This window comes from Lepus europaeus, chromosome 14 (assembly GCF_033115175.1).
Source record: "Lepus europaeus isolate LE1 chromosome 14, mLepTim1.pri, whole genome shotgun sequence".
Taxonomy (NCBI): domain Eukaryota; kingdom Metazoa; phylum Chordata; class Mammalia; order Lagomorpha; family Leporidae; genus Lepus; species Lepus europaeus.
The window spans coordinates 77,930,891-77,948,495 of NC_084840.1; the positions used below are offsets into that span (position 1 = coordinate 77,930,891).

The 17,605-nt window shown below is 38.1% G+C and overlaps 1 protein-coding gene across 5 annotated transcripts in view; it reads left to right on the plus strand.

The window, feature by feature from the left end:
• Nucleotides 1-899: 899 nt before the first annotated feature.
• Nucleotides 900-17,605, plus strand: part of TASOR2 (transcription activation suppressor family member 2) — a 92,774-nt gene continuing 76,068 nt past the window's right edge. For 3 of the 5 annotated variants that reach the window (XM_062211035.1, XM_062211036.1, XM_062211034.1), the window contains exon 1: nt 900-1,356. In XM_062211035.1, coding sequence (XP_062067019.1) covers nt 1,296-1,356 — 61 coding nt within the window. In that variant the 5' untranslated portion in view covers nt 900-1,295. Of the gene's footprint in view, nt 1,357-3,246; nt 3,371-6,125; nt 6,206-17,605 lie in introns of all 5 variants that reach the window. The other 2 variants (XM_062211037.1, XM_062211038.1) reach the window with 2 other exon arrangements.

Sequence of the window (17,605 nt, forward strand, 5' to 3'; positions counted from 1 at the left end):
CTCTATCCTCACACCTTACTCCCAAGTATTTCGTTTCTTTTCTTTCATTGTTCTCCTTGATTTTATTTTAATAGAAAGCTTTTATTTAATAAATATAAATTTCGTAAATTCAACTTTTGGATTATAGCGGTTCTTCCCCCCATACCCGCCTTTCCACCCCCAAACCATTCCACTTCCTACTCCCTCTCCCATCCTATTCTTCATTAAGATTCATTTGTAATAATCTTTCCAGTCTCTTTTCACAGCAAGTATTGTTTCCTGAAATTGTATTTTTTTAAGGTTGGTTTACTGGTGAAACCACCTCTAAAAGAAATTGCATTATGGGTAAGATCCTTGTCTAGCTTGATCACGATTGCGATCCAAGTGTGGAATACAGAATCTAACCACAGAAAAATCACTCAACCAAGGACAAAACTCTTTGTATTCCCATCACCCGGCACAACCCCCGGGGTTAATAGGTCCATGGTTAATTGTCAGTAGGCTGAGTCTCTCGTTGATACTCACCACGGGGATGGACAGACTTGAATTAACGCTGTATTAGATCACGTTAGCTCACTCTACTTAGGTTAATATATTTCTAGAGGTATTTTCCGAGGGAACCAGCTCAGTGAAGCCTGTCACGAGAGTTAACATTTAGAAAATCAAAACACGGGCGAGACTTCAGAAATGAAGCATTCCGACCAGACAAAAGGCGCGTCGTCGCTGTAGCTGCTGAAGGAAACTCAGAGTGCAACGCGGCAACCCCACAACTCTCGAAGCTCCGCCAAGGCGGCGTTCCCGCCTCTTCCCATGGACGCCTTCCGTATCCGGCCCGGCGCCAGCGTCGCGAGATGCCGCGAGAACGCCGGGCTCAGCTGTCTCATCCGGAGCGAGCCGGCGCTTCACGTCTGCGCAAAGGGGAGACGCGAGCGCCGCGTGGACGCCGAGCGCAGCCTGCGCCGGCGCTTTGGCTACTCCCCAGTGATTGGTTCCTGTCTTCTGGGACGCTGTAGTATAGTTTTCACTTTCTCTCTTTCTTCTTCTTCTTTTTTTGTCTCAGTCCTTTTCCTTTGGCCACAAGGTTTTACTTCCGGTTGCTGGCTCCCGTCAGCGATAGAGTCGACATGTTCCCTCAGGCGGCCCGGCGGCCGGGGAATGGTTCTCGCTTGTGACCCTGAGGGGAGACTGGGCGCTGTCCCGGGTGCGACGTGGAGAACGCGGCGTTTCTCTGAGGAAGTGCTGCTTTCGGGAAGCGCCGGAGCGAGCACTCGATTTTGTGCACGCTTGCCGGTTGGCAGGAGCGGACATGGAAAAGCATGGGGAGGAAACTGAGGCGTGATCTGAAGTTCTCGGGGACGGCTGCCGCGCCAAGGACAGGTAAGTTCCCTTCTCGTGTTGGGGCGCCCTGGTCGCGGACCTCCGGACGCTGCTGCGAGGGAGAGAGCCAGTTCCCGAGGCTGAGCGCGCAGCGCAGCTGTTCGGAATTGTGTGGTGCGCGTGGGGGCTTCGCCTGCGTGTTTGGGGTGCTGGGTGCCCGGCGCGTTCTTCTAGCTGCGAGCTGAGGGGGTGAGGGGTGGGGCTCGGCGATACTCGGAGTCTTAACTGTTTGGGCGCTTTCTGGATGACTGGACCTTCTACAACCTGTGGCCGGCCTCAGTTTCGCCAGCGTGGAGATGTTGACCACGTTACGTGTCGGTACGCGGTTTCGAAGTTTATTTTTCCCCCTGTTGGAGGGAGACGATTTAGAAGGTCTCGGGCTTTCCGTTTGCATCGCTTGTCAGAGGTCGGCTTCGGCCTTAGAGATAGGATAATAAAGTTCTTGGCTGGAGTTTTTCTCCTTGGGTTTGGACTGGCTAGGAAACCATTTCGTAAGGGTTCTTTGTGAAGCCTGCTATTCAAGTTTCGACAGAGACTTCGTGACCATGCGTGACTTTTTAAAATCTCTCCATAGGGAGAGTGATTTAACAGCAAACCCTAGTAATGCATTAGGAACCTTAGAGTAGTTTGGCCCCTGCAGGCCAGCAATTTGTCAGAAGGAGGTGCTAAGCAGAATTTTGTGGGAGAACGTGGCGGGTAAACCTACCGATATGAGAAAGATGGTTTGAAAATTCTCAAGTTTTGTAATCCCCATTTATCTATTTGAAGTTTAAATGAAGTGCTCTTAATCTTTTTTTCTTCTCCCTGCAAGGTAAAATGAGAAGGGTAAGGTTTATGAAAATGTTTCACAAACTTGTGTTGTGCAGGTATACAAGTGTGGTATTGTTGTCACATTAGTGATCTGAGGGTGCACAGTGTTGTTTTGGGGAAAAAAAAAGTTAAAAGGGAAAGAGATGAAATATTGTAGAATGTGAGACTGGTCGTAATCCTACTTGGGAGGTTTGTAACAAAGCAAATCCTCCTTAATTGTGTATGAATACTCTTCTGTTGAGAAATTGCTTCATAGAAATGGATATCTGCATTCGATATTTCCAGTACGTCAGAAATTAACGCAGGAAAAGTAAAAGGTGACAGTGGTTGTATACAATTATTTTAAGGAAAACCAGTGTTTAAAATTTTGTGCTTTCAGGGCATATGTCCAGAGGTAATTAATTCTCTTTAAAAACAGATGTATCATGTGCAAATCCTGTAGTCCAAACACATCTGCTTAAATGAATTCAAATCTACAAAGTGCCTAAAAACTTTCCTGAATTAATCTTTGTTAACTAAATATAGTATGGTATCTAATTAAAATGAATAGATTTTGCATGCATTTATCTTTGATTCATCTATTGGTGTAGATTAAAGTTATTTTAAGGATTGCCCTATAGCTAACAGTGATGCAGTGATTATATTTTTTTGCTGTTACAAATAATGTTTCAGGTGCTCATGACAGTATTTCTGTAGAATTTAGTCCTTATGAAAATGCTGGATAATAATGCTGCTAAATTTGTTCTCGATTGAACCCTTTTATAAAAGTTTACTCTTTCAAAAGATGTGCTTTCATCTCTACTAGCCTGTACTGGATGGTAGAAAGTATTTTTAAAATATTTTACCCATCTAACTATGGAAAATAACATCTCATTTCAATTTTTGTCTTTTTTGGTGACAAACAAACATTTTTGGCTGGGTCATATCCTGTGCTTTTGTGCTTATTGGGTCTGAATTCTGTTCTTTGACCCATATAGCTGTTACCATATTGTTTTATTTAGTGTGGTTTATATTATATTTTGGTATTTTCATTTAAAAAAAGCTTTGGGTTCTTAGTTCTTATTTTGCATTTTATTTCAGATGAAATTTAGAATCATCTCTTCAAATACTATAGACAATCTTGATGGGATATTGTTTGTGGTTGCAGTGAATTTGTAGACTAATTTGAGAAGAGACATTGTTTTGAGTTTTTTCCTGAGAATAGGTATGTCTCCCTGTTTCTTTTAAAAACTATTTTGTTGTGAAATATGCTATTAATATGTACTGTGTTTTAAAAAGCGGATCTGTGCACCCACCTTAAAAGAACATGACGAGTACCTTAGAAAACTTTTATGTGTGTTTACCTCAGGAAGAATGCATTCCTCAGAGTGTTCATTAATTTTGTGTTATTACCTTCCCTAAAGCAACTTTACTCTCACCTGTTTTGAACTTTATTGAAATAGACTCATACTGTACTCATGGTCTTTGAATTACTTTTGTTAAATGTCATGTTTCTGAGATTCATCTGTGTTGAATCATGTGCCTGTAGTTCACCAATTCAGAAACTTTTTCGTCTCAGGACTTTTTTTTTTTTTTTTTAAGATTTATTTATTTATTTGAAAGTCAGAGTTACAGAGAGAGAGAGAGAGAGAGAGAGAGAGGACTTTTTAAAAACTGCTGAGAACCCCAAAGATCTTTTGTTTATGGCTAGTATATAAAATGATAGTACCATCTTAGGTATGAGAATTGAATAATTTTAAATATATGTATTAATCCATAAACTTTTAAAAACAAACACCACACATCTTAACATAAAATAATCATTCCCTCCCACTCCCCAAAAATAGTGACAGGTGGCATTGTTTTACATTTTTTTTGCAAATATCTTTAAGGTCATCTTTAATGACTAGTTTCATGTCTGCTTCCTCATTCAGTCAGTTGCAGTGTATTGTTTTGATTGAAGTGTAGAAAAAAAATCTGGCCTCAGCAAAGTGATAGAAAAAGGGAGGAAAATTTTAATAACCTTTTTCAAGTAGTTACGTTCTTCTTTGACATTCATCAAAACCTAACAGTTTTGTAAAGGTTAGATGCATCGTAGAACTAAAACCATGTCAATGAACTTAACACTATGTGACATCAAAATTCATTAGTCTTGGGGCCAGCCCCAGGGCACATTAGGTTAATGCTCCCCCTGTGGCTCTGGCATCCCATATGGGCACCGGTTCAAGCCCCAGCTGCTCCTCTTCCAATCCAGCTCTCTGCTATGGCCTGGGAAAACAGTAGAAGATGGTCCAAATCCTTGGGCCCCTGCACCCACATGGGAGACCCAGAAGAAGCTCCTGGCTCCTGGCTTTGGATTGGCACAGGTCTGGCTGTTGTGGTCATTTGGGGAGTGAACCAACAGAAGGAAGACCTCTCTGTCTCTACCTCTCACTGTCTGTAACTCTATCTCTCAAATAAATAAAATATTTTTAAAAAAATTCAAATTCATTAGTCTTGCACTTTGAGGAATTCTTTCACTCATATAACCATGTATTGGTTATACAGATCTTCCAAATGACATATTTCATCTTATAATATCAAAAAATCAAATGCATTAGCAATATCACTTCTTTGGGAACCACCGCTGTAATTTGTTCATTTTCACTGAAATATTATAGTCTACTATAAGCATATATGATATAGTTACCCATGATGATTATTTCTTTTTTTTTTTTTTTTTTTTAATTTTTGACAGGCAGAGTGGACAGTGAGAGAGAGAGACAGAGAGAAAGGTCTTCCTTTTTGCCGTTGGTTCACCCTCCAGTGGACGCCGCGGTAGGCACGCTGCGGCCGGCGCACCGCGCTGATCCGATGGCAGGAGCCAGGTGCTTCTCCTGGTCTCCCATGGGGTGCAGGGCCCAAGCACTTGGGCCATCCTCCACTGCACTCCCTGGCCTGGAAGAGGGGCAACCGGGACAGGATCGGTGCCCCGACCAGGACTAGAACCCGGTGTGCCGGCGCCGCAAGGCGGAGGATTAGCCTAGTGAGCCGCGGCGCAGGCCCGATTATTTCTAACATTGGGGCATTCTAGTTAATGCTGCCATAAACCTTCCTGTTCATGGCTCTAAATGTAAAACAATACTTAGGCAGATTACTAGTAGAATTGGTGTATCCTCTGAGAGGCTATGTATACAACTTTATTAAATACTATCTGACTTTTCCAGAAAGGTCATTCGGTTTTGCAGCAATAGTGAATGAAACCTCCCTCTACTCCTTGTTTTCTTCACATTAGCATTGTCCAGCTTTTGAATTTTTGGCAGTATGGTGGAAATGAAATGATACATTATTGTAGTTGTAAACTTCCTTAATCTGCTTGCTAAAGCTAAGGATCTTTTCATATGTTTTTAGCCAATTGAATGTTTTATGTTAAGTTTACTCATATTTTCCTCACTTTTTGCATTGGGTTTTATTAATTTGTAGGAGTTTGTAGAAATGTGTTATATATAACAGTTGATGAACTCTTCCTGTTAAAAGATCCATTAACTTATTTAAATAATTAAAAACATATAAAGGCATATATTGAAAAAAATCTTCCTTGAACCTGTTCAACTCATCCCCACTTTCCTAGCTTCTCCTAGTATCCTGTTCTTCCTTCCAGTGCTTTTCTGAGTATACTTACTATATTTCTTTCTTACCTTAATTTCTGCTATACTATGTTTTTCCTGCAATATATGCTGGAAGAATATCCTCATTCTACATTTTAGGAAAGCATAATTTTCCTTGTGTGTCTATATCAGGTTTTTAGCTAGTCTAATGTAAAGGGGTTATTTGGTTGTTTCTGGTCTTGCTTTTGAAAGCAGTGGGACACGGAATAACATTGAGTGTTTGTTAATTTTGTGTGTAAGCAAGCCTTTATGTATGATTAATTTCTGGAATGGATTACTGAGTCAAATGTTACATGATTTTGAAATGCTGAGAGTTTGTACTTCTAATTGCAGTTTACTGAAGCAATTCTCCTAAAGCCTTCACCAACAGAATACATTGCTAACCTTGTGGATTTTTGATCTGATAAGTGAAAGTATGTCATTTTAATATAAATTTGCATTTTATTATGACTGAATTTTGAATGTCTTTTCATTTGTTGGGCCTTCTTCCCTCTTACCCCTTCTTCTTGTTGGTCTATTTTTTATTAGGTTGTTTTGTTGTAGGGTATCTTTACATACTCTAAAGACTAATCCTTAATAATTAATGTGTCGCAAATACCTTATCTCTGATTTTTCTGGTCTGTGATGAGCAGAAGTTCTTAATTTTAATGTTGTTGAATCTATCAGTCTCTTCTTTATAAAAATATTCTGTATTTCTCAAAAATTTTTAGAGATTTTCATTTCATCTTTGTATGCTTAAATTGTTTGAAGGCATTTTGGGGATAAATATAATTTAACTTTATTCTTTGTAGATAAGCAATTGTAGAATTTGCAGTTGAATTCACTTGACCCGAAGTTTGCTTCATGGCACATGTTTTGTTAGTGATTTAATTTCTTTAGTGGTTACAGGATTACACAGTTTTTTAAAAATTATATTAGGTTTGGTAAATTTTTCTAGAATGCTATTTTGTCTAAGTTTTAATATTTATTAGCTGAGTTATAAGTACCCTCTTGGTATCTCTAATGTCTGAAGCATGTATAATTATGTTTCTTTTCGTTTTTAATGTTGACCATTTCTGTTCCTGCTGTCCTCAGTTTCTTTTGATTCATCTTACCTATAAACATTATATGAGTATTAATCTTTTGGACAATCATACCATGTATTTCTTTTCATTAAACTTTTGAGATAATTAGATTTACTTGCACTTACATATTTTAGGTATGTCTCTGAAATCATCTTTTGGCATTTTTAAATGCAGTTTTTAATATTTTTAGGTGGAACATATAGCTCATTTACATTTAATGCAATTGCTCTTGTTTTCTGTTTGTCCTATTCTGAATTTCTTTTCTTTCTTTTTAATACCAATTTAGTATTCCATTTTTCCCATCTACTATTTTTGGAAGTTATATACTTTTGGTGATTTCATAGTTTTCCTAGAAATGGGCATACTTTGGCTCTCTTGTAATGAGAATTGACAAAAGGCCAATTAGCAACCCAAAAACGTTTTTTGGCGGTTTATACTGGAACAAAAGGAAGACAGCATGGTGGGAAGATGTTCCACTGACTAGTCCCCCTTGGGAGCCGAAAAGCTGCCTTTATCAGGTTGGGGAGGTATGGTGCTTTCCATCCCTCAGCATGCAGCACTTTGGTTTGCACCCTATTCATTGTTAAAATGGTGTGTTGCTCCCTGCTGTCACCCCAGGAAGGGTCACATACCAATGTCATTGGGCTATTCTGGGCATTGTGTGCAGGTTAGGGAAGTCCTTTACAGGGCAGTAAGGGGGTCTTTTGCTGTTAGAGTCTGACTGTTTCTTGCTCCTGTTTGGTTTGAAGCTGGAGGTGGATACATGGCAGCTTGGGAGGGCCTTGGTTTAGTTGAGACCTGTTTCTACCCTGTCTCACCTTGAGTTTTCAAAATTTAATGTTAACCAATATCTTTACTTTTCTGTGAAAGACTTACAAACTTAATTTCATTCAAGTCATCGTGATTTTTATGTTAATATTTTGTAGTTGAATTATCTTAAAAATTCCTGTCAGATAAAAATGAACCTGTATAAGAATTATTGTGTTTTACATTCAGTGCTTGCTTATGTTTCTCACATTTTTACTGTTTTCTCTGTTATTCATTGCTTTCTAAATTATTCATTATTTTCCTTTTTTCCATTTTGGATAATTTTCTCTCTGCTTGAAGTTTAGCCTTTAAAGTGGATTTTACTGGCCGGCACCGCGGCTCACTCGCCTGCGGTGCCTGCACCCTGGGTTCTAGTCCCCGTTGGGGCGCCAGATTCCGTCCCAGTTGCTCCTCTTCCAGTCCAGCTCTCTGCTGTGGCCGGGGAGGGCAGTGGAGGATGGCCCAAGTGCTTGGGTCCCTGCACCTGCATAGGAGACCAGGAGGAAGCACCTGGCTCCTGGCCAGGATCGGCGCAGCACCCTAGCCGCAGCGTGCCGGCCATGGCGGTCATTTGGGGGGTGAACCAACAGAAAGGAAGACCTTTCTCTCTCTCTCTCTCTCTCTCTCTCTCTCACTCTCACTGTCTAACTCTGCCTGTCCAAAAAGAAAAAAAATAATAAAATAAAGTGGGTTTTACTGAAGGTTGTTGAAGATGAAAGTTCTTAGTTTTTGTCCACCTGAAAGTGTTAATTTCATTTTTTATTCTAGAAAGGTGTTTTTGCTGAATATAGAAGTTTTAGTTGGTGATTGTTTCCTTTCAGCATGCTGAAGGTCTTCTTACTCTTTGTTTGGCTACCTTTATTGCTATGAGAAAATCACCTATCTGTCACTACCTTTTTGACTTTCTGACTACTTTTAATTTTTTTTTCTTTAGCTTTTAGCGCTTTCACTGGATTGTGTCTTCCATCTTCCTTGAAATTGTTGGCTTCTTAAATCTGTAAATTAGAATTGTTTTTAAATGTGTTTATTGGCTCTTCTTAATTCATGAAATATGAATTTCAATTTTTATATTCCATTTATATTAATGTATAAGTAAATCTTTTATTATCTACACAATAAATATTTTCTGCTGATCTTTGATTTTTTCACTTTGTTTTCTACAATTTTATTAACAGAAAAGGCTTGTGAATTCTTGATAATTTGTTAAATGAAGCAATAAATTTGGTCTTTTAGAACAGAGAGTAGAATTATGACTACTTTCAGTCTGTTTTCATTGTTATTGGTTTATTCAAATATTTCTTCCATTTAAACCAATGTTAATAATAATTACATTTTTCTAGTTTTCAAATTTATTGATATAAATTACTTATAATTTGTAATTTCAGAAATTGCTCCTGTGTATTTGTGTTTGTTTACCTCTTTGTCCCCAACTCTAATTTTTCTTTTTCTCCTGATTTTATTTTCTGCAAGAGTACCTATTTTTTTTTTTTTCAGTTTTTTTAAAGAACCAACAATTGGCATTTTGTTCCTTTTCAGAATAACTGCCTTAATCATAAGAGATCTATCTGGGGTATCCTTGCTGTTTTCCCCTAATAATATTATAATAACATTTAATTGGAGAACTAACTCCCTTGCTAATATTCTATGTAAAGCATCATTGTTCTCCTTGGCATGGTGAAATAAACCCTGTTTCAAATCTGTCTTGAACACCTGCTCCCTCATTAGGAGAAGTAATATTTAAGATTCAACTCCTGAGGTCTAGTTTGTCCAGTTAAGGTACCTACTTTATCTCTTATATCCTCCTTACTTGTACTGAGGGCATTTGGTATCGAGCATGTCTAGGGGTGGTGACAAAAATTAGCTCTATTTTGGCCTGGACCAGATTTTACTTTTTTTTTTTTTTTTTTTTTTTTTGACAGGCAGAGTGGACAGTGAGAGAGAGAGACAGAGAGAAAGGTCTTCCTTTGTCGTTGGTTCACCCTCCAATGGCCGCCGCGGCTGGCGCGCTGATCCGATGGCAGGAGCCAGGTGCTTCTCCTGGTCTCCCATGGGGTGCAGGGCCCAAGCACTTGGGCCATACTCCACTGCACTCCCTGGCCACAGCAGAGAGCTGGCCTGGAAGAGGGGCGACCAGGACAGAATCCGGCGCCCCGACCGGGACTAGAACCCGGTGTGCTGGCGCCGCTAGGCGGAGGATTGGCCCAGTGAGCCGCAGCACCGGCCAGATTTTACTTTTTTTTCTATCATACTTGCATGTAAATACTTGAGAGGATCCAAAGACAAGGTTTTTTTGTTTATTTTTTTTTATCTTTTATTTAATGAATATAAATTTCCAAAGTACACTGGCTCCCCCCCCCATAACTTCCCTCCCACCCGCAACCCTCCCCTTTCCCGCTCCCTCTCCCCTTCCATTCACATCGATTCATTTTCAATTCTCTTTATATACAGAAAATCAGTTTAGTATATATAAAGATTTCAACAGTTTGGCCTCATATAGCAACACAAAGTGAAAAATACTGTTGGAGTACTAGTTATAGCATTAAATAACAGTGTACATCACATTAATGACAGAGATCCTACGTGATATTTTTTTAAAAAATTGATTAATTTTCTATGGTATTTCCAATTTAACCCCAATTTTTTTTCATTTTCAATTATCTTTATATACAGAAGATCGATTCAGTAAAGATTTCATCAGTTTGCACCCACACAGAAACACAAATAGTTTTTTATTTTTTTTTATTTTTTTTATTTAGTGAATATAAATTTCCAAAGTACAGCTTATGGATTACAAAGGCTTCCCCACCCACAACTTCCCCCCACCCACAACCTTCCCCTTTCCCTCTCGCTCTCCCCTTCCATTCCCATCAAGATTCATTTTCAATTCTCTTTATATCTAGAAAATCAGTTTAGTATATATATAGATTTCAACAGTTTGTCCTCCCATAGCAACACAAAGTGAAAAAATACTGTTGGAGTACTAGTTATAGCATTAAATAACAGTGTACATCACATTAATGACCGAGATTCTGCAAGGTATTTTTTTTTTTTAAGATTGATTATTTTTCTATGTAATTTCCAATTTAAAACCAAGGGTTTTTTTTTTTTCCTTCATTTTCAATTATCTTTATATACAGAAGATCGCTTCAGTATATACTAAGTAAAGATTTCATCAGTTTGCACCCACACATAACCACAAAATGTAAAAATACTGCAGAAACACAAATTGTAAAAATACTGTTTCAATACTAGCTATAGCATTACTTCACATTGGACAACCCCTTAAGGACAGATCCCACATGGGACGTAAGTACACAGTGACTCTTGATGTTGATTTAACAATTTAATACTCTTGTTTATGGCGCAAAGACAAGTTTTAAAATGTAGTTGTAATGGAGAAAAATTTATCCTTAAGAGGAATAAAACTACTTATCATGAGTTTGCACCATTTTATCAGATTGACATTTTAAATTAGGCACAAATTCATAAACCCAGTTTAATGAGGACCCAGGACAATAGTCTGTACCTTTAAATAGATGTCTAAAAGAATCACTATATAAGCTTTGGTATCATTCTAATGAAATTTGCATAATCTTGAATATATAAAGTATTATAATTTATTGACCTTTTTACATGGCGTAGTGAAAAAAAAAAACTTTGCTGTAGGTGTAAAATAATAAGCATCAATCTGAGTATCAAAAATACTCTATATTAGATTAGATTTTGAGAATATTAAAACAGTGTTCAGAAATTGAATATTAAAACCAAATGTAAGCAAGCTACAGGTAAATGAAAACATCATAGTACATAGCATTGGTATAACTCATTTTACTCAATGGATATAATCTCAAAAAATGTTTTTCAAAAAGCAGTTTCTCTTCCACTGGGTAAACTAAAATACCCTAAGTAAATTTACTATTTTAAACAGCACATAACTAATTACATAATTCTTTATGGATTTAATTCATTTGCTTTATGAGTTAAAATTATCCTTTATTGTGTTCTGTGCAACATAATAATGGTAATGATTTATAAATCCTACTTAGGTTTTCCTAGAAACTCTGGGTAAGTATCTTAACTTTTTAAAAACAGTGTTAATGAATTAGAAATGAAGATATTCTTAGGTTGAGCCAAGTACTTCACCTTCCACTCCCAACCCGATTTGATTTTATTTTTGGTGACTATTATTAGGCTGTGTAGCTCAGTGGAAGGGAGGAGCACCCCATTTCTTTCTCAGGTGCAGGTATCAACATCCTTTGAGGATAAATGACAGGTTTTTTATTTTTAATACTGTTTGAACTCTTTACTTAATATAGAGTTAATCTTATGTGTATAAAGTTAATAGGAAATAGATCTTAGTAAAAAATAAGAATGGGAATAGGAGAGGGAGGAGGAAGAAGGATGGGAAGAATCACTATGTTCCTAAAGTTGTATTTATGAAATGCGTGAAGTTTGTATACCTTAAATTAAAGGTTTCTGTGCAAAAAAAAAAAATACATAAATAAATGCACTTCATAGAAAAGGGAAAAAAAGCCATATTTGACAGAAGTTTTTTTATTTTTGTGAATTGAAAAATACACCCCCACCCCCACCCCCCACCCCCCCCCGAAACCATAGCTGGTGAGGCTACAAGGGCAGTAGTGGGACAGTGAGACCAACTTGGCATCACTGTAGTGAAAATAACATGGATTTAGGATTAGACCCATGATTTGCAATCAGTCAGGACACTTGAGGAAATCAGAACTTGGGGCGATGATAGTAAAGTAAGCACTAAAAAAACGTTATTGTGGGACATTCAAGAAACAGGTCAAGGGCACTGGGCTCCCAGACCCCATCCTCTGCTTAAGTGACTACATCTGAGTCTTTAGGGTCCATTTGCTCTGTGGGATCTGCAGGTGTGCGGAATAACTAGACTCTGATGGCTGTACCCGGTCCTCGGGCTCTGAGGCGGGGCCATGCTCTGTGGCTCAGCTCGCGGAACCCCTGCCGCCCTCGTTGGCTTTCAAAAGGCGCAGCTGGTCCCGCGCCCTGCCACCAGCTCGCTGCGCGCCTGCCTGCCTGCCTGCCTGCTTGCTTTCCTGCCTCCCTGCCTGCCTGTGGCACACTGGCCCCCACCAGCGGTGGGAGGGGGCCAGAGGGTCCGCCGGCTTGGCGGAGCCACTGCCCCCTCCCCCACACACCATGAGGTGAGGAGAGGAGGGGTTTCGGTCTTTTCTGGTGCTGCTTCGGACGCCCCCCTCTGCGTGAGGCAGGTTCACCTGAATGTGGAGACCAGGGAAAATGGATTGATTTTGTGTTGTGTAGTGTCTTGCCTTAAGGTGGAAGTATAGAGAACAAGGTATTGGTACGGCAAGTCAGATCTTTGCTGCCTAGACCAGGTGATGACAGGAGAGGATTGTATGGTACTTGGAGGTTTACTGACTGAATGCTTTCAACCCTGATTCCTCATTGGATTGTATAAGAGTAGAACCTTTGCAGAAATGCTGGAGAGATGACCCTACTTCTGACTGTGTTTGTGTATGTCTCTACAGTAGTTAAGATCACCTTTTGAAATGTCAGTGATTCCAAATAGACTGCTTTAGATAATAGCAAGAAGCACCTTACTTTTTTAAAGCCTTTTGCTTTACCTAGAAAAATATTTAAGCTTTTATACATGGCAAAACTTATACAAATTTCTATGAAATCATACTTTACTCATTTAGCATTTTTAATAGGGATACTTTGTTTTATGGGTCTGTTTATAATTTTTTTTCACTTATGGGACATAACTATTTTTGTTTCCCTTTTTTTTCATTTAAAGAAAAACTATGACTTGTTGCTACTTAGGGCTGTGAATTTTTTTTCTCCAAGGGGAAAAGTTATATTTCTCCCAAGTTATGTTTATGCTTATTTAAAGCTTCAGCTAATACATTCTATACTTGATAGAATAAACATGTTTCTATTCTGAAACAAAGGAGAGCCAAACTACAGATAAGAGGGAACTACTATATATTCAGAAAGTGGGATATTATTAAGTCTTAGAAAGTTATGAAATGTTAGATGCTTCAACATCAAAAAACTTCAAAAACATTATGCTCAGTAAGTGAATCCAGTCATGCATGACAATGTGTATGATTCCATTTACATGAAATGATATGGAATAAGCATATATATATATATAGAGAGAGAGAAAGTAGATAAGTGGTTACCTGACCTGGAAAATGATGAGGGAAGAGGAGGATGGCAAAGAGTTTCTTTTTGGGCTTATAAAAATATTCTAAAATTGATTGTGGTTAAAAAAATTATGAAGATTGCACAACTTGGATGTAATAAAAGCCATTGAGTTGTACACTTTATATAGGTGAATTGTAAGCTATGTAAGTTGTATCTCAATACAATTGTATTAAAACTGTTATAATGAAGAAACAGAAGTTATGAAGATACACTGTAAAGCAGAACTACAAGAACTCAAGGAAGACAGCCATTGAGCAGTAGAATGTGAAATGGACACCTGCAAAACATAAAAAATGAAAGTAATATTTAAATCATTTCAGAGACAAAGATTAAATTAGAGATACATAAGGGAGGCTCAACACTGTGGTAGAAGTCATAAATCTGGAAATGAAATTTAACATATGAAAGATAATTCAAGGTGTTTTCCCCCTTTAAGTAGAAAAAGATTTGAATCTAATGACAAGACACGTGTTCCAGGAAAACTGGTCTAGCTTCCTGGTAAAAGCTTTGAATTTTTTTTTTTTTTAAAGATTTTATTTATTTATTTGAGAGTTACAGACAGTGAGAGGGAGAGATAGAAAGGTCTTCTGTCCGCTCGTTCACTCCCAAAATGGCCGCAACGGCCGGAGCTGAGCCAATCCGAAGCCAAGAGCCAGGAGCTTCTTCCGGATCTCCCATGTGAGTACAGGGGCCCAAGGACTTGGGCCATCCTCTACTGCTTTCCCAGGCCACAGCAAAGAGCTGGATTGGAAGAGGAGCTGCTGGGCCTAGAATCGATGCCCATATGGGATGCTGGCAACACAGGCAGAGGATTAACCTACTCTACCACTGTGCTGGCCCCAAACTTTGAAATTTTAAAAAATTTTTATTTCTTTGAAAGAGACAGAGACTGACAGATTTTCTGTCTGCTGTTTAAGTCCCCAAACAAAGGGTCTCATGAGTTTATTTTGTGATTACATTGTAATTTTACTATGTTTTGTGATTTTACTTGTGTTCTGTACACTATCAGATTTTTAAAAAATATTTATTTATTTGAAAGGCAGAATTACAGAGAGGCAGAGAGAGAGGTCTTCCATCTGCTGGTTCACTCCCCATATGACCGCAATGGCTTGAGCTGCCCAATCTGAAGCCATGAGCCGGAAGTTTCTTCCTGGTCTTCCACGTGGGTGCAGGGGTCCTTGGGCCATCTTCCATTGGTTTCCCAAGCCGTAGCAGAGAGCTGGATTAGAAGTAGAGCATCCGGGACTCAATCAGGCACCCATATGGGATTCCGGCACTGCAGGTGGCGGCTTTACCCCCTGCGCCACAGCACCAGCCCCCAGATTTTTAACTATAGCATCCTTTATCCAAAATGCTTGGAATCAATACAATTTTGAATTTAGATTTTTTTGGATTGTGAAATATTTTCATGTATATAAAATGAGATATTTTGAGGATGGCACCCAAGTCTAAAATTCATTTATGTTTCATGTACACATTATCCAGAAAGCCTGAAAATAATTATGTACAGTATTTTTAGTATATTGGCATTTTGATTATGAACCTTCTTGAGAGGTCAAGTGTGGAATTTTCCACCTGTGGTTTCATGCTGCTACTCAGAGTTTCAAGAGTATAGAGTATTTTGGATTTTCATTTTAGGGATGCTCACCTTTACTGTAAGGATTTCCCTTGTGTCCAAATATATAATCATCAGGGTGTTTTGTTTTGGCTTGTTTTTCTGGTTCAACTTTATTGAAATACAGTTTACATGCAATAAAATGAACATTTTAAGTACAGTTCAGTTGATTTTGTTAAATGTATGCATTATTTTACATTTACCAATAAAAATACAGGACATTTCTGTCACCCTGTAACACCCCAGAAAGTTACCATGTGCTCCCCCCACTTGCAGTTTTTCTATCCTGTCCCAGGCTACCACTGATAAGAATTTTATCACAACAGATTAATTTTACTGATTCTAGAACTTAATAGGATATTTCTCAATGTGTACTCATGTCTGACTTATTTTGCCTTGTTTATTGTTTTTGAGATTCATGGATCAGTTTTTTATTGCTGAATATTAGTATGTTAAATAATTATGCCATGGTTTATCCAGTCATACAACGATGATACATGGTTCTTTTTTCAAAACTGTTTTGGCAATCTTGAATCCTTTGGAATCCCATTTAAGTTTTACAATCAGATCATCAATTTTTGCAAACTGGGATAGTATGAATTTGTAGATAACTTTGTGTCTCAGCATTCCCCAGTGAGGTCACAAAGGTATACAGTAGTATCAGAGGATACAAGTCCAAACTGAAGCTAGAGGACATAATTGTTCACCAGGGTGCCTCCCCCTCAGAAACACTTATTATCTATCTATATTCAGAGAATGTTTTTAGTCTTATAGGAGAATTTCAAGTTGACTAATGATTGGTATCTGAAATTTAAGCAGTCAGTTTTAGATTCAGAAAAAAAACATGGGCTGAGAAAGGGCCTACCCAATGTGACTCAGCCCTGAGCCATACAATTTAGTAATGAAACATGGAATATAAATATAACAGTAATAGTAATATAATATGAGAGGATAGACCAGAAGAATATGGAGGTTTTTATAGTGTGGAGAGAGATGTTTTTCATTAAAGGAACATCTAGAATTTATATAAGCATTTTATTGAGAAACATAGTTAGACAAGAAGATACGGCTGAAGTTGAAGTGGTTGGCAAGTGATGCTTGGAACATATGCTTGCTATTGTTGTCACTAGTAACAGTGTTGTCCTTGAAAATAAATAATAAAATAAATGTCTACGTGCATGGCACAAATAAAAAAGGCATTTGCTATCTAGTGCAGTGCACCGTTGCACAGTGCCTCGTGCATAACCAACCTTCAGTGAAACAATGAAATCACAGTGTTAGAACTGAAAAGAACCTTAGAAAAGCTAATTACAAGTAAATGAGGTCTTAAAGAATATAAGTAATTAAACAAAACCCATCAGTTATTGTGCTGTCAACTACCAATACAAATAGTTTAAGCAATAAAGACTATTTTTTATTTCATATATCAAAAAAATTAAAACTGCAGCTCCAGGTTATTTTAGTAGTTATTTTAGTAGTTAACCATCTGTCTCTTCTGTTTTCATCTTCATTGTTCTTTTCTATCTTGGTTGCAAGGAGTTCCAGGCAACACATCTTTAGAAAGTTTCCAATGCTAGATGAATAAGCTGGAGGCAAGAAGGGTGTTTATTTTCTTCCTGTCGTTTTGTAAGAAAACTTTCCCAGAATTCTTTCTGTAGACTTACATTGGTATCGCATTGACCAAAATTGAGCAACATGTTTATTACTAAAATAATCACTGGCCAAAGAGTGTAGAATTATACTAGGTTTCCTCTCACTCACACATTCAGACTAAAGCACAGTATTGATTGGTATCTTAAAAAAATAAAAAGTGATTTTGTTGAAGAAAAAGGAAAGGTGACTCCGTTTTTTAGAAAACCAGTCAATGGTATGTCACATGAAAGTCTCCATCAGTTTAATGGAAGAGCCTGCACCAAAATTCTGGTCTCCTCATTCCCAATGTAATTGTCCCTTCTTGACATAAATAACTTATTTGCTTAATGATTTAACAAAAATATAGCTATATTTTTAAAACAATCTTGAATATACTCACAAAGTTCTACTTCATAGCCTTTTTGAAAAAGGATTGTGCTGGCCGGCGCCGTGGCTTAACAGGCTAATCCTCCGCCTTGCGG